The 27991-nt window shown below is 40.1% G+C and overlaps 1 protein-coding gene across 5 annotated transcripts in view; it reads left to right on the top strand.

Moving 5' to 3' along the window:
- The window catches only part of BACH2 (BACH transcriptional regulator 2), a 261959-nt gene that overhangs the window by 184168 nt on the left and 49800 nt on the right, over positions 1–27991 (top strand). For all 5 annotated transcript variants that reach the window (XM_073336767.2, XM_073336768.2, XM_073336765.2 and 2 more), the window contains one exon: positions 4577–4831. In XM_073336767.2, the coding sequence (XP_073192868.1) occupies positions 4577–4831 (255 nt within the window). The remainder of the gene's footprint in view (positions 1–4576; positions 4832–27991) is intronic.

Raw genomic sequence — 27991 nt, 5'->3', positions numbered from 1 at the left:
TCAGAATACTGTCTGCATCCTGTTGGATAAGAAATACTGTCAGACAGTTTCTGTGCACTTCTGCTGTGTAGTCTAACTAAATCTAACCTGGGATTCTTACTTGTGCTCAAGCAGTTCTTTTAACAGTTATTCATAAGACCCTTATTCTAAGTGATTAGTTTTTGAAAAAATTAATTAGAGAATGTAATTTAGTAAATGGAGCTAAAAAATACAACACTTCATCAATCCTCTTAACTTGATCGAGAGAAAACTGAGAGGAACCTTTTTACAGGGCTTAATGCAGTCTCTGTAGTATGTTTGCGAGCATTTCATTGTATTCATTTTGCACTGGATCCAGTGCTGTGATTCTAAATGGTAAATTACACAGTTTCACTTGCTGGCTTTCATGCTTAAATTGAATGTTGTAGTCAAATTGAGGCAACACCCAATAAACCTTTTCTGGCATATTACAGCAGATGTGTTTAGACCAGCGGTTCTCAAACTGTGGGTCGCTACCCCCTTTGAATGGGATCACCAGGGCTGATTTAGACTTGCTGAGGCCCGAGATTGAAGCCCGAGCCCCACTACCCAGGGCCGAAGCCGAAGACTGAGAGCTTCAGACCTGGGTGGCAGGACTCAGGTTGCAGGCTCACTGCATGGAGCTGAATCCCTTGAGCTTCAGCTTTGGCTCCCCAGCCCGGAGCTTTGGGGCTCGGCGCTTTGGCAAGCCTTAGGAGGGCTCAGGTTTCAGTCCCCCGCTCCTGGGGTTGTGAAGTAATTTTTGTTATCAGAAGGGGGTTGCGGTGCAATGAAGTTTGAGAACCCCTGGTTTAGAGTGTCTGTCTCTCTCACTGACATATCCCTGACCTAATGCGTGCGGATCTTTGTGTAAATAGTCATCTTTGTCTTCATATGGGCCAGATGATGCCTTCACACAATACTTGAATTAATAAGAGCCTTTTCTGCCTCCCCTCTCCAACATGGTGGTTTGGTATAGAAAGGCTGCCTGGGCCCTCCACTTCCACTGCTATAGGACATGGCAACAAATAACTGTCTGGGGTACAAGAAACTATGCTTAGACCCCAAATTCTTTTCACCTACTAGCCACTGGCTGCAGTGGAAATGGCTGGTGGTGACAATCAGTACAGGTCGCATTCAAATCAGGGACCTCCGTAGGCCAACACTTTTCCTATTAGTTAAAGGCTTGCTGAGTAACCAGTGGGGAAACACATGGTGATGTTCTCACCATTCCACTAGCTTTATCATAAATATTTTTTAAAAATTTGATAAGAGCAATAGTTAAAGAAGGAAATTACTAACTAGTAACCAAAGAATTCAGTGTTTGATTCACACAAATATTTGCTTATTGTGCTATTACTATACTAAACGGATTGCAACTTAAGGCAAAGTGTCTTTTTTTTTTTTTTTTTAAATACTGAAAATATAGTTGATTCTTTTTATCTGCCAGGTTTCAAGTTTCTGGTACAGTTTCAGAATCATCTCAGACATTACAGACATGAGATTTGCCTGAAAAAATATGCATTCTCCATTTAATTGTCATTTGCAACTTTCAGATTTTCCCACTAGATTTTTCTTGTAAAATCTTACATTTCACACCACTTATGAGTGACCACTTAAAACATTATTTTACGTTATCATGAGTATCTAAGATCAGTTATACAGAAAGCTGTGAGTGGGCTGAGCTAAGTATCATTTTCTCTTTTACATTACCATAATCCTAATAAAATGATTGCAATCATTTCTGATCATTAATCTCACTTCATGAGAATTTTTGAGTGTAAATTTTCTCAATTTAAGAACACAAACCCATAAGAAAAAGTAAAACTGCAGAAAACCAAAATGACACCCCTCAACTGTAGATAGATAGTTGTGTGTATGCCTATAAAAAGACACAATCAAATGAGAGGGCGATGACTGGTATTTAGCACTTCTGAAAATCTAGCCACTTATTTAGGAGTTTAACCTTAGGCACCTACTGTTGAGAATCTTGGCCTTCATCAGTAAGTGTAAAATAGTCATAAGCATTTCGTTATGAATTCCCACCGTAGTTCTGAGATTCCAGAGTCAACAATCTGGATGTCTGTATTGAAGCAAGATCTCAGTCATGGTCTCTCTGCTTTACAGAAGTCTAAAACTTTATTTTTATTAATCCATTGCTGCTGTCCCTAATCGGACAGAATATCATCTATGTATATGGTCTAGAATTACTTTGGGGAAGTTCTAGGGACTGTGTTATACAGGAGAAACAGAGTAGATTATCACAATGATCCCTTCTGAACTTGGAATTTATGAATTCCTAAAATTAGTTGAGTTGAGGAATATTCTTTGATTGAAAATGTGAGTATACATTTACGTGTAGAAAACAGGTCCATTTTGAAGCCTTTTCCTGCTAGATTTTTGAATGCATAGGATCTTTTGCACACAAAACTATAATTATTCAAGTAAAAATTGTCTAAAAGACCTGCTTTTAACAAATGAGGAATTTTGCATCAGTTTCCTACTGTAGATTCAGGTATTTGTAATGTAAACTATATTGTATCAACAATTGGTTTGTAACCACTACCTGTAATGACTCTGAATCTTCCCTGATAGGTAGGCTTGGAAGGATTAGATTTTTGTCGTTAAATGTTGATTTCACTGTACACACACAAACCAACAACAACAACAAAATTTCAATGATATCAATGATAATTGAAATTTACAGATAGGCAAAGTAAAAAATAAAATTTGCTTCTTGAGAACTTATTAGAGTTTTATTTAAGGATATATACTTTGTGTATTTTGATATGTGATGTTGACAATGTGTGTTGTATTGGTTATAAAGCTTTAACTTTTTGAATCTTTATGTCTAATGTCAGTAAATTATTCTTGTCTGGATCCTCCCTCTCCCCTATAATTTCCTACAACTAATTTGTAATTTGTTAATTTAACTAATTTGTTAATTTGATAATCTAAAAAAATGCTTAACAATAAAGATCAATATTATCCATTGAAATTATCAAAAAATTAAAATTAAAATTAAATTCTGCCTGCCAAGGCTAAACATAGCATAGAATACATTTCCATTGTTTTTCTTGCCACAAAAATTAGAACAAGAAAACAAAGCAAACAATAAGATTGACTTCAGTACTAAACAGAACTCTCCATAAAGCTATGGAAGGGTGGGGAATAAATTGTTTTAATTATTCAGCTACACGTGGGGTCCCTCAAGTGATGATGATGAAAGTAAGTGAAGAAAAAATAATTTTGTTCAAATGTGCAGGGAGTTGTATGTCAGGAACAGATCAGGAATCTCCCTGTTTGCACTCTTGCAGTGGATATTATGCATCATATAAATAGAAATTATTTAACCCATGGTTCTACAAATTTCTAAACAGGGGCAAACTCTTCTGCACCCACATGATACCTTGGTCTTATCTTCGCTACTGGGGAGATTGACACTGCTGCAATTGATGCAGCGGGTGTTGATTTAGTGGGTCTAATGTAGACCTGCTAAATCGACAGCAGAGCGCGCTCTGGTGGACTACAGCTCCCCCAGAAGAGTAAGGTAAGTCAACTGGAGAGCATCTCCCGTGGATGCAGTGCAGTGAAGACACCACAGTAAGTCAACCTAAGCTGCGTCTACTCCAGCTATGTTGTTTCTGTAGCTGGAGTAGCGTAACTTCAGTCAACTTATCCTGGTAGTGAAGACAAGCCCCCTCAGTGACTTCACTGCTGCTTTGCCCTGGCTCAGAATTTCTCCCACACATGAGCTTGAAAGACTAGGACCTTGGTTTCTTAATTTGGAAAGATAAGAAATAGAAACTACTTTTGCTTTCTCCATAAATGTCTTAAACAGCGAATGAATTTTTATTGCTTCAGCCATGGAACCTGGTAATAAAATTAATTCAACCTGGTAATAAATTAATTCTAAATTCTCGGAAAGTCTTTCACACACCCCCATTGATCTTTAAAAATAACTAGATCTGTTATTGAGACAATAAGAAATGAGATCATCATAGTTAGGTGGGTTCTTTCTGTCACGTACAGCTCCCGGCTCCTTCTCAGTTAAGCCTGGGTTTTCAGTGTAAATTCCAAAAGCACTGCTCACCTGAATGTATACATCTCAACTTAAATGTCAGGCTTCTTGGCATAACACAACAACAGAAGGACAAGGGTCAAAACCTGCTGTCTCTGTGGAAGACCCAATATTCTCATGTTTTTATTTTTCCTCTAATTTTCCAAAGTTTTATGCGTAATTACTTAAACAATTAAAGAATTAAGTAGTTATTTGTAGTCTTTTATTTGTACACATTTTGTGGACTAATCTGAAGTCTAGTTTGATTTTATATTGGGTGGGGGGAGCCTACAAAGTGGGGTAGAATAAAGGCTTGTAATGTAAACGTCTTTCCAAGTAACTTTTCTGAGTTCTTTGTTCACACTAATAATTAATGTGCTGATCAGCAGTTCAGCAGTTTGCTGCCTAGATCTTGCAGGACGCAAATTATGGTGTTGTCTCGCTCTTGCTGTTAAAATTGTGATCGCTGTAATAACTCTTCAGCAATATCTCTCCTTATTGTTGCTATTTCTATTTTAGGGTGTGAACGGAATGTCTGTGGATGAGAAGACTGAATCCCCCATGTATGTGTATGAGTCAACAGTCCATTGTACCAATATCCTCCTGTGCCTAAATGACCAGCGGAAGCAGGATATTCTCTGTGATGTGACTTTGATTGTGGAGGGGAAAGAGTTTCGAGCCCACCGGGCTGTGCTGGCTGCTTGCAGTGAATACTTCTTGCAGGCACTGGTTGGGCAGACGGAAAATGACCTGGTTGTCAGCCTGCCAGAGGAGGTACAGTATGTCATTATTCCTCTGTTATAAAAACAAACCCATCTTACATGGCAGTAATGGTGTACTCGCTACTAGTCAGCTAACCCATCAAGGTCTTAAAAGATAAATCCAAATGTAGCACAGATTCTAGGATCTGACTGTACGTGACTGTTGCTTTTTACTGTTTTGGTTGGTTGAGTTGTTGGATGCCCCTTGAGAGTTAAAGAATGAACGTATTCACAGAGCCATCTCTGCTGGAAAAAAGCAGCCAGCATTTCAAACCAGTTACTATAGTAAAGCTTTAAAATGTTTGAGCTTCCTTTTCTCGCCACTGCTGAAAGAGTAGTACCCAAACAGAGGTCACTTAATGACTATAGCACCATTCAGTACGTTATGTGGACCCTGATATTCTTCTGGTTTTCTAGACAGGAAATTTAAAAGGGCCATTTGGCTCTGAGAAAGTGGGTTACTGTTTAAAAATCATTTGTATTGTCGCATTATTTTGGGTCTCATTGCCACCCTCCCCGTTTCAGCAGTGAGTATTTTGGTTCTTGTTCCTTTCCCTGTATTTCTCGCTGAGCATTGTTTCCTTTTCCTTCCGCTCATCACTGGTATGATATTTTACTGCCTCAAGCCACGTGATTTATGCTGAAAAAATGTGCTGAACAAATTATTTCGGAAAATAATTTCGTAGGTGTTAAAGATACAGAATGTCCCAAATAGCAATGGACAGAGGGCATTAAAGACCAAACTCACTGCAAAGCTTACCTTTTGTTGTTTTCCCATGAAATAACACCTGCTGGCTCCCACTACATTGTGATTCCCTAGCATGCATCAGTCTGACTTAACAGCTACACAGGGCTTACTTGTGGCTTTGCCATGAGGATATGTTATGTTGGACTGAAACCCCTGGACACATCAAAGTCACAAAATACTTTGCTTCCCACTACTTTGTGGTGAACATACACTATGCCAGGTAACTCACCTGGTGCACTGGGGCTGCTATGTCTTCTTGCTCTCTTGTACAGGCATGCAATGGTAGTAAAGATGTTATCTGTGGAGTGTCAGAGGAGCATGAAGTTACCTGATCGGTAGGTAAATGGTGTTCTAGGGTCTGATAAGAGACTAATAAATTGTTTCAACATTAATTACTTTATACCCATTGGAATTAAAATAACATTTTTAAAATAAGGCCATTTACATAAAATTTCTACATACCTGATTCCCTGTGGGCTGGCTCTACTGAGGCACCATTTATTGTTGATATTAAAACAATTATTAACAACAATAATACTGTAGCTCTGATGTTACATCATGGTACAAATTAATGAATAACAGTGGAAGTCAGTGAATGTAACTTCATGCGTCCTGAAACTAAAACAGTAAACTTCAGTCAGTTATGTGTTGAATGCCCCTTTGCCTCTGGCTCCTTCAGATAATTTTGTGTCTAACTTCTTAGCTCTTGTCTTTAAAATATATTTTTTAGGTTGTCTCTAAATTTCTTGGCTTTTGAAGGTTTAAATTGACCTTAAAGCATGTTTAGTTGTACATCACCTTTGTGTTTTAAGGCAGTCAAAAAGCTGCACCTTGAGCAGTACAGTTGTCACTTAAACCTTGTCAGAGATTAGAATAGTCTTGCTATTCATTATATTTCTATACCGTATTATTGCCGGTTATGCTGATTTACACACAGCTTGATTGAAATAGATGATGCAAGTACCTGATTAATTTCAACGTGACTTTGAAAACTAAAAATAAAATGGGGTAAAAAATAATTCATCATAAATAAGCTGTAGTCCAGTGCCATTTCGTTAAGATTTTATTCATATCATATAGGACACACTAGTACCTGCATTATGTTTCTACACAATGTTAGTTAATAATCTTACTACGGAAAAACCTATTTATCTTAGTGATGTATGCAGTCTCTTTATTGCAAAGCAACTTTTGGTAGTTTTTTACAAGAGAGATATGAAACATACCTAGTGACACGGCTGTTAAAATATAAAGACTATTCCTTCCACATAAGTAACATCATTCTAGCCATACATGATTTCTATTATGTACAATCACCATTAAAATAAATAGTATAAGCATTATTTTCAGGTTAATATGAGACAGTTACTTAAAAAAAATAAACAAAATGCAAAACAGCTGTAGCGATTTAGGACTAAATTCTCTGCTACCGTACTCCATTGAAGTCAGTGGAATTATACCAGCAGAGAATCTGGCTTTTAATACTTTTCAGTGGTCTGAAAATATAAAGTACTATGTAAGGGATAAGTGGTGTTAGTTTTTCATTGACGTAGATTTATTACATGGCAACAGGGTTTTACTTCTTTTAGATGGACTGAGATAATGCTATTTCAGTCAGAGCAGGGATACGGTATAGGTACTTGTTTCTTACATATGTAAATCCCTGTGCTGACAGGCTAAGAGGTCTGATTTGTTCAATCACTGCTTTATTTGAATAAATATATGTATGTAAATTCTTTAATTGTCTAACAACCATTTTTAACCAATTGGAGCACAAGGATATGCATAATCACAGTACAGTAATTTCTCAGTTACTATAGGGTGCATATGCAGATTTCTCTACTTTTGTTGGCTGTTCTAATCTGGCTGTTTTGATAGACTCCTATACTTTATATGTTTGAAGCTGTATGCCATCATCAAAGATGGCTGCCTGGGCTTCTTGCTTCCTTTAGCAGAATCAAAAAACCTTCAAATTTTGCAAGAGGGGTCAGGAAAATATGACAAAGCATTTAATTACACATTTATTATGATAATTTTGTAGTCCTTCTAGTTCACTAGGTAATACCTGTATCCTAGGCAAAGAAACTTTTCAGACTCAGAGGTTTTCTATAAACACTTAATGCTGTAATGTTTTTAGAAAAGGCTAATTTACTTTGAGATATAGTTGGTACCACAAGAACAAAAGTACCCTTAAGTTATCCTTTTTAAATAGCCCTGATGGCTCAAAAACTCACTAAAGGGTAAGAAGCACTTGTAATATAACAAAAATATTTCTAAACCAGCCACACAAGCATCAAGTTTTAGGTTCTCTTTGTGCTATCATAAATGTGAAATCATAAAAATAGGAGTTAGTGTCCAGTGAAGGCTTAAATGTGGCACTGGTGTACAGAAAAGCATAAAATCAGTTGCCAACATACTTACCTACTGTTAATACTTAGCTCATCTGAGTTGGGTTGTTTGGTTTTGTTTTATTAAACAGAAGCTTATTTTTAACTATCCAAAAAATAAATCTTCCTTTGAAGACTAAGTTGCAGATTTGTTTTCTGTTTAGAAGCTGGAATTAGGTCATCTGGACCCTTCTCAAATTTATAATGGTTGTCTAGTTTAAACAATGGATGGACTGATTTAAAATCATTTGTGTTTTTTAAAAAATCCATTCATTTCTACCATATTGAAATTAATGAAATATCATACCTTGCCTACCCACAGAAAGTGGAACTGGTTTAATTGAAATTGTTTTTTAAACCAGTGCAAACCATTGTGTTAGATGCTCTTATGTTGCTTTAAGTGTAGCTTATTTTGGTTTAGTTTAAACCTTTTCCTAATCAACTTAAGCCAAATTAGTACAGGCTATTTTTATATCAACTCAAGAGTATCCACACAGCCTTTTACATTGGTCCAACTAAATTGATTTCAGATAACACCATTAGTTAATTTGCATATAGACAACCCTTAGAAAAATGAGCATGTAATAAATCCATAGATTGTTGCAAAGTAGAATTATTAAGAACCACGTCTATGAATGTTAATTTTATAAAAGTTTTCCTCTCACTTGATTTTATTTGTTCTCCAAAAATTGTACATTTATTTTTTACTGTCCTGTTTTTCAGTAGTTTTCTGTTAGGTTCTTATCCTAGCAGCTCTTGTTAAAAGTGAACCTAATTAATTCTTTTCTTGGAAAATATTAAGTTTCTAAAATTATTCATATCCCTAACTGTTGTGTTTTATTTAATCACAGGAACTGGTCTTCTTCCTTTAACAAGGCACTTAATTAAGCTTTTAATTCACAATAAGAAGTTAAATATCACTTGGGAGTTTTTTTTAATGGCTTCCACTTCCCATCCAGATTACAAAAAATAAGGTGTGATAGAGAGACATACGTGGCTGTCAGCCAAGGGTATTGTAGGTCATGCCAATATTAGCTGGCAGCAGGCCATTATCCAATTAACATTGCTTCATCACTGCAAGTAATAGCTCTTCAGTAGATGATTGAGTCATTCATGCTGTAGTGGTACTTTACTTGAGAAAGAGCCAGTACTTCTAAGAATAGGTTTCTTATTCATGGTTATTACCTGCCTTGCTTTGCCAATAAAAGTGCAGGGGCATTTAGTCCCATCTAGAAGCGAAAAGGTGAACAGAAGAAAAGCATTGATTATATATCTCGTTTCTCTTTGCTTCCTGAAAATTGAGACTTCACTTAAACTCTGAAAGCATTTAAAAACAACTGTCACAAGAAAATAAGAATCCCAAGCTAACATAACCAAAGCCAGAATCCACAGGTCTGCTTTCAGTTTTGTCTTTTCTTTTAGATTTTAGTGTTTGGAACAAATTTTAGGAACTCAAGAAGGCAAATCCATTAAGATTAAGAGTCTTAGGTAACTTTTTGAATGCTACGGAATTCTCTCTGGCATTTTTGACTTGTAAGTGTTAGATGCAAGAACCTGGAATGGCAGGTTTGTCGCTCTACCAACTGACCAACAGGTACGACTGGCATTATAAGAATGATTTTCTCCTTCTCAATTAACTTTTCTATCTGCATCCTTTTCCTCCCTTGAATCTGTTTGATCTTGTGGTTCCCAGTGCCTCTACTGTCTGAAGTGGACTTTAATGTCAGAAAAAATCCACAGGTGATGCTGAGTGGTTAAATAAGCGTTTCTATGGCTAATACGCACCACCAGGAGAGAGAAAGAAATGTCATTTTCTTTTGTTTTTTGTTTTTCACTATTTGGAGAATGATGTTTAGAAGTGAGATAACTCACACTACGTAGTAAATGCCTTTGCCTTCATAAAGGCTTTTGCCCTTAACCTGGGGCCCATTGTAAAATTTGCCATTTTTCCATGATGACCAGTCTCTAAAATCTGTCATCTGTTTCTTTAATTTTCATGGACTCGCTCCTGGGGTAGTTAATCTTTCCAAGGAGAAATGCAAAGGAGAAATGCAGGCTGAGAGAGAGATTCAGACTGCCAAAGGCTGAGTATGCTGGAAAGTTAATGTATTCAGCACCTAGGGTGGGATGGAACCAGGCATCTAACCTTAGTGTGTTTCTTAACCAATAGCAATGAGAAATACTGGCAGCTGTTAGTTATCCATGCCAGCCTGCCGGCCTGAGGAAAAAATGCTTGGAATTAGCCAACAAAAGATGAATAGATGAATTGGGTTCAGGAGAAAATCAAAGGCAGGATGCAGGAGGTGAACTATTACAGTACCCTGATGGCTGAAGGAGATTACTATTCCTTTTTATCTTTATAGAAATAAACAGTATTCTCTTACTGTGCCTCCTTTCTCTCTGTGTACACTGTGTGTACATATGAATATAATATTTTTAAGGAATTCATTGACTGGCCTTTGGAGGAAGCTCCTCGGGAGCTTGGAATGGAAGGGTTCTGTATAAATGTGGAAGGGGAAAGACAATGTGAGGATAAAATAATCTGCATGAATCCTTGTTCCTCAGTTGGGGAGATACTGTCCAGTGATGGACAACTACAAAAGCTCCTCTTCCCTTGGTACTCCAAAAAGCAGCATTAGGAATATCTAATGTTAACTCTCTGAGAGTAATAGGCTTTAAAGCAGTAGTCCCTTTTCATGTCTGCATCAGCTTTTAATGTTCTTTGCAAATCACAGTCGCTGGCTGGAATAATTTCTGTCATTGACTCAGCAGACTACGCTAATCTGACTTGCATCCGCTGCCCCTGACCCCTCTGTTTGCAGAGCTGTCTGTGGAATGACAAGAGTTACAGCCATCAAACCCTCAAAGCTACTAATAAAGCCAAGCCCTATACACATTTATATTTCATGAGTCTGAGACCACCAGTGCCATTCTCATTAATGCTCAAGCATGGAAACCACTTCTCTTAAGGATTTTTACTTTGCATTCAGTTTTATAGATTCATTGTGTGGAATATATACCATTGTTTAGATTCATTCACTGCACATACATCAGTGAATCCCGAAGAACTACTGCAGTATGCACTGGAGAGGTATATTGGGAATAATGTTTAGTATACATATAAATCTAGATGGGTTTAGTACCATGACTCTGGGTCAGGAGAAGTGACAAGGACATAACAATATATATAATTTAATACAGAAAATTAAATCATAACTCCCTCTCTATCTTCTTCCCTGAAAACTGCAAGAAAGTACATATTTAAATCTGAAATTCCAGCCATATCCCACCCATTTGTGGCTGGGCATTGTAGAGCACTCAAGCATTGTGTGATTTCACATATCCTGCATGATGCTATAGCTGTCCACAGTGGAATGGAACCTGAATTCTTTGATATTGGCTGATATATAGCCACTTCGTGGATGTCATGACTGCCTCTACTTTTGTATGTGCAACTTCAGTGTCAGTAGTTAGCTTCTGATCTCTTCTGATGAAGAAAAATGAAATGTGTTCCTGTTCTGATCCACTGCATTATGAAGAGAACTAGGTAAAAACACATACTAAGGAAAACATTTCAAAGCTTGGAAGTAATTGCTTTCCCTCCCCCTGGTGGTGGTATGTGCTTTTTTCTTTTTCTTTTTCCTTTTCAATAACATAAAAATTCACTACTGAAATAAAAATGAAAAATAAACACATAATGCCAGTTCACCACTAGTGTCAGTGGGCGCAACCCCATTGCCTTTGTTAGAGTTGAACCCCTTGTGCCACTGGTGAATTTGGCCGATGGGATTTAACATACTGTTGGAAAGACACCGTGTAAAATGCAGGCTCTCTTGCTTGTAAATCACAAACACAATTTAAAATTTAAAAGGAGCCCTGCCAAATAGTTGCTACTTGAAGAGAATGCTAAATGCATGGGTAGTGATAGGTATGTATTCTTATATAACAGTAGGGATGTCCTATTTTATTTACATTAAACATTTGGGAATGGATAGCATGCATGAAAATAAGATGGCTGTAAAATGTTGTTGCTTTCCTTCTTCAGTACAGTATTGTTTAACTCGCTTCCCTTGCAACTCTAAAGGTCTTCTCCATTTCCCCCCCTTATACACCTGCTTCCTTCCTTCCCTTTCTAAAAGGCATTGCCTTTGTTGTGGTGCAGCAGGACTGACTATCAGCTCTTCATAGAGCCCACAAACACCATTCTTTTTGTGTGCCAGAAGGGATTTATAGAGGGCTAATCATGTGGCGGCCTGATCTAAAGTCCGTGGAAAGATTCCCATTGACTTCCACTGGGCTTAGACTCAATCCTGTAGGGGGACCTTCCCTCCCAGTGCTGAGCACACCACCTCATCAGCATGCCTAGAAACTCAGGATAAGAGTATCTTACCCTTATATAGCACCTTTTGTCACAAGGTATCCCTGAGTGCATTTCAAACTGCATTGGCTAATCATCTCAGCTACCATTGAAATGCAGCCCCTTCTGGGATTAAACATGACAGGTTCTGGGGTTAAACATGACATAGCAGCGGTCCACAAAAGTTAAGAATGGGAAGTGAAGAACATCATATCCAGTCTGAAACTGAAGTGCATTGTGTAGGTGGGCAGAATACAACTTACCCGTATTGGAATTTGCAAAGGACACTGAGGTAAATGCACCTCTTATGAATAATACAATAGGGTTTTTAATGATTGCAAGTAGACAGGTGCTCGGTTTTTTGCATTGTGCTGCATAGTGCCCCATTCCACCATGCTGGGGCTTTGGGCCAGTACTAAATCATCATCACTGCTTCTTGCAATATCTATGGGTTTTTTGAGGTCTCCTATCCAAATACTGACTCAAACTAACTCTGCTGAAAGCTGTGTTGCGAGACTTCAGTTTGGGAGATACATGCTAGAGGTCTTATGCAGTCAGTAGTAAAACATCCAATTTTCTAAAACTTATAGATGATGATTTTTCAACACAAAAGGTATTGCACTCAACACAAGGTAACTGGTCTGGAACTCATCATGGTAAAGATGGATTAATCACTAAACTGAAAGTTGGTGGTTTCCTAGGGATCAGTCATCGGGATAAACAGTCCCAACCAGTAAAATATATATATAAGTGGTTTGTGCTTCAAAAGGGTTAATTTCCCAAATCTGAGGAAACTTATGTGTTACGTCATAGGGATGGACTAAGTTAGATGGAAAAGGGGAACAAAAATTAGAGTTTTTACAAGCTTACCAAAAAGATACAATTCTACAATCAAGAAAGAGGACAAGTGTGGGTAAAAGCCCCGTCCTGGTTCAGTGGCAATGTGAAGGCCACAGTTAGAATAAAAAAGCAACATATAACAAATGGGAAAAAGGCAAAATAGATAGCAATCAATATCAATTGGAAGTTACAAAGTGTGGAAAATTGATAAGGGAAGTGAAGGTCATTAGGGAAAAATGCATGGCTGGCCAGGCTAAGGACAATAATATCATGACTGGGGCTTGAGCAATCATATCTAGTGATTGGAGCAAGAGACAGCATAGGAAATTAGTAACCCAAGCCAAGAGTCAGAGCCTGAGTCAGAGTCAGGAGTCATGCCAAGGGTCAGAGTTGGAGTTGGGAGGCAAACCAAGAGTCAGGCAAGAACCAGGAACAGGTCAGGAAAGCAGGAACCAGGAGCAAGATAGGGAAGCCGGAATCAGAGATAAGTTGGGAAAGCAGGGCTCAGGAGTCAGGTGAGAAGGCAGGGTCCAGTGTATCAGCCAGCCTAGAATTCACCCAGTTGCACAGACAACTTCCTGTGCCTGCTTCTGACTAAAATAGCTCAGCTGGACCAGTCGTGGGGCCGGGCGCTCCTCGACTCAGAACTTCTGTGCGTGGGACCTTTGGTGGGTCTGGAGTTCAAGTAGCCACTCAACCCACCAGTTACTCATGGGCTCCTGTACGACACCTAGGATATGGAGGTTGCCTGGGGAGCCATGGATCCTCACAAATGAAAATGATTTGTTTTAAAGTATATTAGGAACAAAACAAATCCTAGCAATGGTACAGGCTCATTATTAAATGGAAATATGAAATACTTCTGCCTTTCCTGCATCAGTCTTATCAATTTTAATAAGTATTTCTGCTGTGCATTGGATATACAGGATGATGTACTCGTATCATGAGAGGATGAAGAAGTACCTCTAGTCCATTAGTAACTGAGGAGGATGTTGAAAAACATCTACAAGGGATAATCATTTTTAAATCAGGCCTGGTTAACTTGCACACAGGAGTCCTAAGGAGTTGGCTGAGGAGATCTCTGGCACTAATGTTAATATTTAATAATGGAAGACCAGGGAAAAGTGCTAATGTTGTGCCAAGATTCAAAAAGGGCAAGCATAATGACCTAGCTGTGGGCTGGTTAGCCTGACTTCAATCCGTATAAAATAAGAAACCCCTTTTGCCATTCCCTGCCTAAATTTCCTCACCACTCCTGAGCATTCTTTGGAATTTAGGTCTGTGCCTTTTCTAGGTTCCCGGTACCTTCTGCTGGGATGCACTTCTCCAGCTCTGGGCTTCTGTTCCGAATCAGAGTGTCTCTCTGACCTCTGCAGTCAGCTTCCTTCAGCTTTGACTGGTCCCACAGTTCCTGGTTCCCTCTCCCTCCTAAAGCCTGCTTCGTTATGTGCCTCTCTCTCTTTGAGTCCCTTCTACATTTTTAAATGGAAGTTAGGAGCCTGGGTACCTTTGTGGACCTGGACCTTTTTCGCCTGCTGCCTCCATAGTTCCTCTCCCCATCCCTGCAGACAAGCTGGATCAAACTAGATCTCCTAGGCATCAGCCAGCCCATTGTTCTAGGGTGCTCTCATTTGAACAGGAACCATTCAGGTTACCAACTCTCCATTGTCCTTGGTCCAGGGGCAGTGGAACTGTGAGGGGTGGAGGAAGATGTGAGACAGTGGGGCTTGATCTGTTTCTGCCCCCACATGTTGTTCTGCTACATATTCTGGGAACCAGTATTCTCTGTAAAAAAGACATGGAGGCAAGAGCAGGACCCACAGGACTGGCCTGGGGATCATAGGCACTGACTCCACGGGTACTCTGGGTCTGAAGCACCCATGGGGAAAAATTGGTGGGTGCTTTGCACCCACCAGCAGCTCCCCACCCCGCCCCCCTGCCCAACTTGCCTCTACCTCCGCTCTGTCTCTGTCTCCTCCCGTGAGCGCGCCATGTGCCCGCTTTTTCCCCCTAGTTCCCAGCGCTTGTGCCGCAAAACCACTTTTTTGCACGGCTGGGGAGGAGGGGGATCGCAGCGCACTTGGGGAAGAAGTGGGGCCAGGGCAGGGATTTGGGGAAGGGGTCCAATAGGGGGCGGAGTTGGGGCAGGGACTTTGGGGAAGGGGTAGAGTTGGGACCGAGACTGGGGGGGTGCACAAGCACCCACCGGCGTCAGGGAAAGTTGACACCCATGCCGGGGAGTAGAAAGGAAAAAGGGTGATGGGGCTGGGAGCAGCTTTCCCCTTTTGGTCGGCGAGAGAGAGACAAACCACTGGAACCACCCCTTCCCAGCTTAGAGTTGGCTGCCCACCCCCCGCCAACTCTTAGTAGCTCCCTCACTCCAGTTGTATTAATTTAGATGGAATATATGGGCTAAAGGTGCTAACATAACCCAGTCACTGTCCAGCATTAAACAGCATAAAACAAGGTATACAAAGATTTCAACCTGCTTAGTACTACGGCAAACACACCATTAAAAATCCTTTTAACTTTTGATTAAAGATACAAAAAAGAAGGAAAAACAGATAAAGCATTTGAAATGTAAAATATTATATAAGAGTTTCATTTTAACAGTATCCCTTGTTCCCTTTTCCTTTAGCTGTAGACAGTTTTTAAAAAGAAAACCCTCCTGTTGTTTGACAGTCAAAGATGATAATAATTGTCCTTTTTGCGGAAAAGAGGAGACGTTAATTGAAATGGGCTGGACATATCATTGCTTCTGCTGTTAAAGTCCAGTGTTGTTTCATCCCAGGTGGTGTTTAGGTGTGGGTAGTGGTAGTGATGTCATCAAGATCCCTCTATCTAACCTGGTTTAGTCAGGACTCCTCTCAGGATCAGGATGGCGAAGGCCCTGGTCCCAGGAGATAGTGTTAGTGGCAGCCGTGATGGTGAAGCTCTTTCCATAAGCCTCCATCTGTTTTCTTTGTTTGCATACTTACCCCACAAAATATGACCTCCCAATTTTAGCTCATTGACTTCAGGTTCACATCTACTGTTTTTAACACGTATAATTTCAACACAGTCGTTGAATCATATCAGCTTGGATTTTTTTCGTTTAGACTAATCTAGCTGCATTGTCTGGTTCTCTTGCACTTGATACAGTGTTCAACTTTGTAAGCAACTTGACCTTTTTTCAGGTTTATTGTAACATCTTATGAACTTTCGCATATTTTTTTTAACAGTTGAGCTCGCAATAGGGATAAATTTGTAGGCACAGTTGTCACAACACTCCTCGTGGAGAGGACCCACTCATATCACCCTCCTATCCCTCTGCTGCTGCATTCAAAGCAAGCTTCCATCACCCATGCCCTGGTCTGGAAGAGATGCGACACCAGCCTAGGGTAACCAATCTACAGGGACAGTCCCGATATTTGGGGCTTTGTGTTATATAGGCACCTATTACCTCCCACCCCCTGTTCCGATTTTTCATACTTGCTGTCTGGTCACCCTACACCAGCCCTGATAGCAGATGGCTGATTCCATGTCCACTGAGGCATTCAGTGGTACAGCAATTTCAAAATCAACTAGAATTCATAATTGGTCCATATACAGGTTCCCCAAACGGTCACACCTGGATTGCCAAATTCTTTGTCAAATCCAGGTTCAGAAAGAAACTTGATTTGTTTGAATCCAGCTGTGTTCTTAGGAATACATTTTAGAATGTAGATGCTTAACTGTAAGCATCTAAGTTAATTTTTTAAATTGTTTTTATTATTCATTTGTATTGCAGTAGTGCCTGGGAGTCCCATGTATGGTCAGGAGCCCCATTGTTCTAGGCACTGTACAAACACAGGACGAAAAGCCAAAGAGATTAGCAATAGAAGTAAATGAAGGTTGTGGGTGTTCAACACCTCTTCAGATCAGCCCACTTTTAGTAAGGGGCCTAACTGTAGGCATCAAGTTGTGATAAATTTGTGCTTGGTGTGTTCCTAATCAGCTTTACTCTAGCCTCAGTATTTTCTTTCAGCAGCTACTGATCCTACCAGGCACTGTCTAGCAAGAAAACATCTTCCTCATCAGAGACTGAGGAACAGGGTAGGATGTCTTTGTCTCATTCACAGAACTCTGTAGTCCCTTATGCAGATAATTCCATGGAGATTAAGGTTTAATAAATTAAATGATCTATATCACACTTCACAAACTTCAGTCTCCATCTAGGGTAAAAACCCCTTACGGCTAGTGCTCTTTGTAACAACCAGGCAAAGGAGAGCATTGCCTCTCTGTCCATCCTCTTTGTTAGTCAAAGGATCTGAGATGCCTCTGAAGCACAGTTAACCAGAACCTGTAAGTCAGTAAGAAACACTGAAGTGTATGAAGGGGACTGGACTAGAAGACCTCTCGAGGGCCCTTCCAGTCGTATGATTCTATGAGCTTACTGCTAAGAGCATAGAGGTTTGGCAGGTATTCCCCAAGGTAGTCAGTCTGTACCTCCTCTTTTTCCCTGTTGTCCAATTTATTTTGATGGTCCCCTCTGTGTTTTGCTAAAGACAGCTCAGTGTAGGATTCAGGAAATACACTCTTCTAGCTAGGATGGCCATTATACTATTCTAATATTATCAAGGCTGAAGGTATAGTAGATGTCCATTCTGCTCTCCAATGAGCAATTTCAAATCCATGCTTTCTAAAAGTGCCCATAAGGCCCTGGTTGGTGCTTAGTTGTTTTAGAATTGTTATTACCAAATTTTCAAAACTGGCTCCCTAAATAATGCACAGACCCATAGTGTTTATATGCACAAAATGGGTAAGCATGTGACCTTTGTTTCATGTTCAAATGTAAATATGGTGCCCATGCAAATTTTGTAAATGAAACTTCAACAATCAGTTTTGGAAATGTTGGCTCCTGATGACTTGATCAAGGATTTTCTCAGACTGGCAGCTAGCAATGTGGAGATATGTTTTGTCCAGCAATGCTTCTGGCAGTATATATGGGGAGGTAATTCTATTTTTAAAATTTAGACTTGTGGTCTGCAAGGGGCCCAGACTATACGGGGACAGCTCTGAAAGAAGATTGAAAACAAAACATCCCTTCCATCTAAGACAGACAGCAACAGAACATCCTTGTGAGTGCTTGGACTATGTCCCCTTACCACCACCCACACTCTTCTGAGAAAATTTTCCAGTCCAGAGGCTTCTGATCAAGTAAAAACAGAGTAAGCTGAGTTATTTCCTGTTCTTTCAAAGGTCAGGGCTCATGCCAAAGGCCTTTCATGAGAGGTCAGAATTTGTCTTCTCACAGCTTTTTCAACTTCCCTTCCACATCCAGGGAGGAGTAAAGCATACTTTCAGCTTCCAGAAGGACTGAGAGTGAGCCCCATTAGGTAAATAGATCCTTTAGATTGTTTAATCTGGCTATTTAATTAAACTAGTCTTTATCTTCCCTATCTCACCCAGTGGCGTCTAAGTAAGGCCTTCTTCATTCACACATAAGGGATTTCTGAATGAGCTGTTTAATCTTGTGGACATACAACCAAATCAGCCAGTTCCTAATCCTGGAACATGTCTGTTTGCAGAAGACTGTGTATGTTAAGCCAATGCTAGATTTAAAATGTCTGAATAAGCCTGTCACACCCAAGAAACTAGAAATGGAGATTCTGCAGTCCACTCTAGGTACTGTCTATCAATTGTACTTTCTCATCTGTTAACACTGAAGATACATGCTTTCATTTGCCCAGTTTATGTAGTCACTGGCCAATGAGTAGAAATGATATCTAGACAAATGTCCAAACAAGTGAAGAATAAAAGAGGAGCTGTCCCTGAAGAATAGGGGACAAGGAAGGGGAGTATGGGGCATGCTCCAAATGGACATGTTCACACATACAAACCCATCAGAACATTCAGTAGCAGGAAAAAGAGTAGCTTGCAAAGGTTGCAGAAGTGTTTACCTTCAAGTATGGCTCCAATCTAAACTAGACTTTCTGCCCCACTCTCACTAAACCTGCTCATGTGAAAGATTCTGAACAAATAACTGAGTGACAGTTATTTTTGTTCCAATTCTTCTTTTGCAGGGTTTTCTACACTCTGATCTAGGAACCCTCAAACTGAAGACCTAGCATGTGAGGGGATAGCCAAGTGGACTGTCAAAGACAAGAAGTTCCAGTCTCATTCTCTTTCTTTGTCTTCATCTTGTTCACAGCCAAAGAGATTCTGGCTAGAACCTCTGATATTCTCACTATCCTGGACTTCATCCAAGAAGATCTGTAGAACAGGCTGGCTCTCCACTTCTTAAGCAGCTATTAGTGCTCTTCACAACAGGCTTGCAAGGGCTTAGACTAGATCCCATCGTCTTATGCTCAGATACTCTGAGATATCTGCTATTCGAGTAACAATTTAGTTTTAAAGCAGATTTCTGTTTTCTTGAACATGGGATGAGGTCTCAGATCCTTTGAAACTGTTTTTCCTGATAGCAGTTGCTTTGGCCAAGAAGGTGGGAAAACTTTATAGTCATTTCTTATCATTGCACCTCATCCCTCTTCTCAGAAAGTTAAATTGGTCTCAGTCTCTTCACCTGTCTCAATCTCTTCCTTTTAAGGAAGGTTTTCAGATTTCACTGTAACTAGAATTTGAGAGAAGAAAAGACCTACTCTCACTTGCAATTGGAGAAGAAGAAAAGGTGATTGCATCTTGGATGTCTGCAGAACACTTCCAGGATATCTTCAAAGACCTAAAGAATTAAAGAAATCAGATGCCTCTATATTATTATTGTCTTAAATTTACTTATTAAAAATTTTAAAAGGAAAAAATATTCCATATTCAACCCATAATCTAAGTATATTTTGTGTGTATGTATATTTACTTGTAGTGTACACAGTTCTGTCTAGTTGGATTCTAACCTCTTCAGAGCAGGCTCCATTGTAGTCTGTTTGTTATTTATTGAGCTTCAACGTGGTGCTCGGCCTAGTACAAAAAAACAATCAGAAGAACTAGACGAAATTTTCAGTCTTTGATATTTGCCCAGGTCACACAGATGAAATCTTCAGCAAACCCCAAAGTGCTTTGTTTGAGATTGCTTTAGAGAGCTCTCATGAGCAGGACTCCACTTTATGAAGGGTATGTGCACCCTCTGGTCAACTCCCCTCCATCTCTGATGAAATTGAACTGCACTTATTCCACTGTGTGTGGGAAGGTCTCCCCAGCCTAGAGCTGTATACAGGATTTGTACTTCACTGCTCATGTGGGAAGCAGCAAGTCCCTACCCACTGCATGGTCTCAACATTCTCATCCTGTTTATGCCCATAACACTGGTACTCAAAATCTGTTCAACAACACTAGCATCAACAGTCACATAAAAATATGGTATGGGGTGGGAAGCAGGGGTTGGGTTTGAAATTATGCAGCCCCAAATGTATTAAAGTTGCTTTTTTATTAACGATTGGTTTTATTTATTGCCTTAATTCCTCCACCTCAGAGTGGTGGTACTGTATAGACCTATGTGTTATCAACTAGGCATCCTCCCCCTTTTAGAAGCAGACTGCAGTCAGCAACGCCTTGGGTGACAATGAAGTGAATTATCAGTCATTTGATGTTTAGGGGGCTTATTCCTTCACCCACTCACTTCCCTGGTACTTCTCGCATGAACAGACAGCAACAATACCCAAAATCCAAAGGTGCAAGCAATTTGATGTTTATTGGGGTGAACTTCCAGGAAGCATGAATACAGTTTCCTTCCTTAGTATCCTCCTTCCCAGCTCTGACACCACAGAGCCTTACACCTGTGTCCCTGTTCCCATTCCTGCCCTTAGCCAAACATGATTCCAATTTCCCCAGCCCCATTCCCTGTTCCCATTTCCCCTTTTAGCAAAACTTGATTCCAGTTTCCTTACCCCTATTCCCTGTTCCCATCTCCCTCACCCACACGCCCAACCCCCTCCCACCCACACCCACTCACTTCCTCATTGACTACAGATTATATAGTAAAACTTGAGTTCTGCTTAGCTATACCTTAACCAATCATTTTCCTGAAATTTAACTAACCAATCCTAACATATTGTAACATGATTATGTAACCAATTATATCCCACCACCTTAATTAGTTTACACCCAGCAAAATTAATTATACAGCAGACAGGAACAATCACAGAACCAGACAGAGATTATACAGACAAACAATAGCAAAGTGGGAACTATAATGACAAGACAATACAGAAATGAGGATTTCACATCCCAGCTATTGATAAGTGAGTTCTTGCCAGACAGGATGCTATCAAACTAAGTTTCCATTTACATTTTCTAGGCACTTCCCTTTCTCTGGAGGTGATAGGAATACAATCCTGTCCTGATAGTGCCTAACAGCCCAATAGCACCTTATTTCAATGTGACTAGTTTGGAATGTGAGGATGTGACTGTTTGCTTCCCAGCTTATGGCTGCCTCTGCTGCTTAGCCAAAGGCCTTAGCTAAGAACAAGGCCTCAGACTGTCACAGTAAGAGAAGGCCCTTACACCAGCAGACAGTGATTTTGATTCTTTCTTTTATACCTCTATAATTAGCCAAGTGATAAGAATACACCTACATTCTTAGAGTATAGGCCTTTACAGACAGGCCTGAATATCTATATCGTAACACAGACTGCAGTCAGCAACGCCTTGGGTGACAATGAAGTGAATTATCAGTCATTTGATGTTTACGTGGATGATTAGCTCTACACACTTCACTAGTGGTTGGTTTTGACAGTGATTTTTCAAGGTCCTTAAGAGGCCTCTATGGCAAACAAAGTAACCTTGGCAAGATCTTCTACTACACACTGCCCTTCCCAGCATTCCTTTAGTTCTTGCCATTTCCTGCTTTTCACAAGACATCTGTGGCTTTGGACAGCAAGTGGCTATGCATGCCCAATAGAATGACTTTAAAATGCTTTTATTTGCCATCTTTCTAATTGTGTGTTTTTTGGATTTGCTTTCTTGTGTGGGGATTTTTGCTTTGTTGAGGGGTGCTGCTACCATTTTTATTTCTGCTTTTATTCCTCCCCTTTATACATTCAATTAAATTTAACAACAACATGGCAATAGATTTAGGCAGAGATTGCACTTGGCCAGGTTAATTCCCCAGTGGCTTTAAACTGCTGGCTGCAATACTGCTAACAAATTTAGAATCTGACATGGCCAGCTATTCTCCCAGCTATCTGCATGTTAGCTCTCCAGGCTTTATTTTACCTATGGTATTTGAGACTGTGGAGTCACAGCCTATGTCTAATTGTTATGCATGAATGGGAAATATTCCTGTACTTATTTGCATTCATTAGCTGTTGGTAGTTCCTCTGTTGGGGTCTCTAGCCTTGTTTTTACAGTGCTTTTGCCTGTGTTTTTGTGCTCAGTGTGTGAATTTTTATGATCTGTTGCATGTTGTTCATGCAATTTCCTGCCCTGTAATGGTATCAGTTTTCCAGACACAGAGGAATACACACTAAAACCCAGGAGCCCGCATTAGCATAAAATGTCCCAGTTCTGTCAGTTTGATTAATTTGTCTCTTTGTCTCCACTCTATATGATAAGTGCTATTAATGGTTGCAACACTTCATATGTCAAAGTCTTTCTTCCTAATGACTTGAAAATGTGGTTTATTTCCCCCCTTTTTGTGTTATTTTTCTCATTTAGCATTCCACTCAAGTATAGATTTATGCCATGCTCTTTCATTATCTTACTGGTTGCAGCACTGGAGTGATTACATATGGTGTAGGGTATGAGTAAAGATGTGATCCCAGGGGCAGCAGCTGCTGATGCAAGCTGAAAATAGACCCAGCGTACGCTCAGCACTTTTCCCAGAGGTCTTTTATTTATTAGTAACAGTCTTGGTACAGGACAGCTTGGATCCTCATATAGCAAGATGACTTTTTGCCTTTCAGAACAGTGCAATGACTTTGCTCTATTTACTGATTGCTGTGTAATTTTTTTTTTTTGCCGCCTTGTATCTAAGCAATGACTTAACCTAACATAAATTGTAATATAATCCTGATTTATAATGAAGCCAAGAAATGACAGGCTCCATTTGAAGCTTGACAGATCTATGGTTTAAATTAAATAATCCTGTTTGTAAGACAGCATTTGTACATGGTCCACTGATTTAAAATGAACTTCAGTTCTTCTCCAGTGATTCCTGTACCACTTTCTGTATTTTGCATTCCAAAGGGGCTTTTTCAGTAATTCATTTGAAGAGAGTTCATTCGTCTTTGTAAATATGCAGATGAAACAATGCAAAGGAACTCTTTTTAATGAGGGGAAAGTAAACACAGGTGGCTTGTGCAGGACAAGCAATGCCTATCCTGCTTAGACTGCCAAATGTGACCAACGACTGAGACTTAGGGAGAGGAAAATGAAAAGTTTGAGAGGGATGCTGAAGACTTGACACAACTCTCCTCTAAGAAAACAGTGGTGCATTTAGTAGTGGTATTTAGGAAACACGGTGGGGGCATGTCTCCTCCTAAGCACCCACTCCCCTTGAACCTACCAACCAGGGTAGGCAAGTCTGCTCTAAAGCAGCTCTGTCTTTGCTACCCTGCCTCCTGCTTTGCATCACATTTTTCTTGCCCTGTCCTGCCCTGCCCCAAACAGTGTGAAATTGGTAAGGGAAAGAAGAGCTATTGGTTTGTGGAGGGAAAGAGGCAGGGTGTGAAGGGAGATGCAGTCTGGCAATGAAGCCCACTTTGGAATTTAGGGTGAAGGGGCCAGGGAGGAAAAAAGGGGGGACATATTCTCTTTAGGTGGGGTCAGAGAAACAAAAGGCAGATGGGTACAGACAGGAGAGCAAGAAACACAGGAGAAAAGAGGAGGAGGGAGTGAAGGAACAAAGGTGAAGAGGAGAGAGAAGGCAGATGTAGCTATAGAAGACAAATGTGTAAAGAGGAGCTGATGTAGTGGGCATCTATTTATTTTGCTATGTTTTTGTAGCACAGAAGGAAGAAGAAGGTATCTTAGACAATTCCTTCCTCTCTCTCTCGCCAGCTGCTGCTTTTTGCTCTGGTTTTTTGTTTCATCCATCTCCTGCTCTTCTCCCTTTCCCCACACCCTGCCATCTCCATCTGATCTTTCCTCCTTCCTTCAGAGCTGCCTGAGATGTGGCCCTTCCCTGAGTGCCTGGCAAACTTTTGCACCCTGGGGCCGATCTTGTCCTCTCATGCAGAAACTTGCATAAAACAGTCAAGCTTGTACTTAAACTTACAGCATGGCTAGTGGACATCAGATTGCATCAATACTATCCAAAATAGCCAATATTTTTGCAAGGACCTCTGGAGGCACATGTCCGTTTTACCACTTTCTTCTCAGATGTCACCAGCCTCCACTGAAACAAAGGGCTTGATCTTGCAAACGCTACAGAGCATATGCTTACTGCTCTGAGTAGTCCCCATTGACTTCAAAGGGGCTTCTACTCCGTCTCTATCCCCACTGGTGGTCAGATACTACCATGGTGGGCTCGGTCTGAGAACCTGAATAAACAAAGTGTTTTTATTCAGTCCTTTTTTGGAACCTTCAAGTGAGAATATATCACTGTTAATCTGTTCAGTTAGACTTGAAAGGGTGCAGTGTCTCTTTAATCGGGATAATATGTCGACAAAAATGGAATGATGACTTGACTCAAGGTTTAACGTAATTACTGCTCTGTAGTACGTGGTCTTGAACCCAGATAGCTTATTTTCATAAATTTAACAGCTCCAGTAATGAATGTGCTATTGCTTTCCAAATTAAACCCAAAAGGGTACCTTTAGAAGAAGAAAACAGCTTAGCACCTTTCTGAGAGACAGTGTCATGGAGTTATACAGGTTAACAGATTATAGACCAATATCAGGATAACAACACTGTGTGTCTGCTTGGCAACACTGTGCATGTTAGTTCTTCAGTCACTCTCCGGCTGTCTTGCTAAATATTAAATAAAAAATTGGACATTTGTAGTGAAATGATAAATTATGTTAATAAAACCCAAACTGAGTTTCCTAACACTGTCAAGGAAAGACACTGCTTGAGTATATCATTCAGAATCTAACAGTGCGGTGGGGAAGCATCAAGAAAAATGAGCGTGCAAAGAGAACAGGCTTCGGTTGGAGAAGAAGGGGAAAGAAAGGACTATCATCTTAGAAGCAGGTTTTAGAGTGGTAGCTGTGTTAGTCGGTATCAGCAAAAATAACGAGGAGTCCTTGTCGCACCTTAGAGGCTAACAAATTTATTTTAAATTTTTTAGCCTCTAAGGTGCCACAAGGACTCCTCGTTACCTTAGAAGCAGTTTACTGGCTTTGCTCCATTTTACCATTTCCCTTGCTTGGAGCCAGTGAGAAAATGGCAGATGGACAAAAGGTGATGTCTAACTCCCCTTTGGTCTCTGAGAGCACAAGAATGTTGTATACGTTCTGCTTTCCTATAGGTATCTTTAGTTGATATTTCTCCACTGGTGGTTGTTCGTATAGTTCACCAATTTCTTCCTGTGTCAAAGCTGTATGTTGTTATGTGCATGATTTTCTTGTTGAGTTGTGTTGGGAATTAATGGCATTTTATGTGACAGGAAAGGAAATGGAGCACATTGAATTCAGCAAATGAAGGGTCTTATCTTATGAGTTGAAAGATACTAACTCAAAATATCTTTTGTTTAAAAAAAGAACACATTTTAGGATGATTGTGTGCAAAGAAACTGTTTTTCATCATACACAGCAGTAAATGCACACTTGTCGATGAGACAGCAGAACGACGCTTTTTACTGTTCATTATTTTATCAGACAGCGATAATTGTAGTGAATATTTTTTTACCAGTGTCTCTGAGTTTATTTATTCTGTTAATAAGCTGAGCAGCTGTAATGATGTTGGCTGCCAGAACTGTAGCCTTTTAGATGCACTGTAGTGTAGCAATAATATGATGGTAATAGAAATCCAAGGAGAACACAATCCTTTCAGAATAGATGGGAGTTTCTCACTCTCTCTCTCATATATATATATATATATGCACGTGCATATTCTCTCTCTTTTTCCATACATGTGCAGATACACACTTATCAGATGTCACTGTGTGTGTGTGTGTGTGTGTGTGTGTGTGTACATACTCTCTCTCTCTCAAGCACATACACTCGCAGTCAAAATAGCATTAAAATGTCTCACTTGAACCCACACAGGACAAGAAAGAATTAAAACTGCATTACATTGGGTCATATTCCAGTTGGAATTTTCTATATATTTCACTTTCTCTATAGATCATTTCGGAACCTAAGTGAAACAATATGTATCATTGCTTACTATTATACTGTATGTCCATTGCTGGTATTGAAGGCCTCGAGGAAAGATGGAAAGACTTAAAAAAGAATCTTTTCCCCTGATTCTCCACTACTTTGCATCATATACTTTGTCCTTTACACATGTGCACAGTGGGTATCAAATGCTTCCATTCTGACTTGGTAGCATCTTACACTTACTATGCACTAGAGTTGCCAACTTTGTAATATTTAAAAACCAGGCACTCCAGGAGGAGTGCCGGAACTCCCCTTCCCTGCCTCTTCACGTCCGAGGCCTGGCCTGGCCTGACCCAACCCCATCTTTTTCCCCAAGGCCTTGCCCCTGAGGGCCATGCCCCTGAGGCCTTGCTTCACCTCTCCCACCATGGCCCCACCCCTGTTCACTCCTCTTTCCCCCGCCCCCTATCGCTCGCTGCTTTTTCCCCCTCTCTTCCCTCCCACTCTGTACCCCCCCTCCAACCAGGTTTGGAGGGACTTGCCTGCGGAGCCAGGGCTGGTAGCTGCAGCTGCCTGACGCAGGTAGGAGGTGGCCCTGGCTGATTAGGGGCTGGCATGGGTGATGACCCAACGCCTCACCCTGCTCCTCCATCTGCAGTAACCAGACTTTGGGTGTCCGTCAGTAGATCTGACCGGAAATTGTTAGGTCCCCTTTTCGACTGGACTTTCCAGTTGAAAACTGGCCACCTGGCCTCCCTACTATACACTAATTCTGAAAAGGTGTAAATGCCTACAGAAGGTGCAAGGCAGCAGACAATCAAGGCTTCTATACTTATGTCCCAAATATTTTGAATCAGCAGCAAATTTAGCCACATGTGAAATATTTTCTTCAGTGGTACTATTAGAGATTAATAGTGTTAAATAGTAAATGCCTCATCATGGCCTGCTGGTATTTATGGAGTCTGTATTCTTTTACACTTCCGTAGAAGGAATTAACCATTCTTTTTATAGGTTGTGAACCAAACAAGGTTGTGCTCTCTTTGCCAGCTCTGCAGTGGCAGTTCATTTACAAATCATATTCCCTGAGCTGTGCGGATGTCATTAATGAAATCTGAACACAAAGTAGTAAAACACAAACACATGCTAATCCTCAGATCCATTAGGAGCACAGGAGCAAAAATCAACATGTCCCAAAGTGAACATAAGAAATGTGTATTTCCAAACATTGGAAAGTAAAAGAAAAAATGAAAACTGAAGAAAATACAGTTTTCATTTAAAAACATCATGGCCTGCAGGATGATGGGATATTTATACATGGTTGCAGCCTACCAGTTAATTCTAATTACCTGTTTATCTAGTCAAGTGGAATATTGAAGCTTTTGACATTACATTCCTTCCACAGCCCAGCTAAAATATCCCAGTATCTGGAATGTTAGAGTCATTACTGAGCCATGTTCTCTTACTAACCCAGCATAAGGAAACTAGTGATTTTTATATTCTGTGCCATGCTGGTTTGCAGTAACAGGAAACATTGGAAACACTAGTATCTTGAGGCATTAACTCCTGACTGGTAACAATCTTGTGAAAAACAAAGGCAGAGAATCTTTTCGTCATCATCACTCCCATAACAGCATTGGTCATTGGGGCACCATCACTGATGAGCAAT

Source organism: Lepidochelys kempii, chromosome 3, assembly GCF_965140285.1.
Source record: "Lepidochelys kempii isolate rLepKem1 chromosome 3, rLepKem1.hap1, whole genome shotgun sequence".
Classification (NCBI taxonomy): domain Eukaryota; kingdom Metazoa; phylum Chordata; order Testudines; family Cheloniidae; genus Lepidochelys; species Lepidochelys kempii.
The sequence above is the reverse complement of the archived record's forward strand: the minus strand, read 5'-3'. Positions and strand labels throughout refer to the sequence as shown.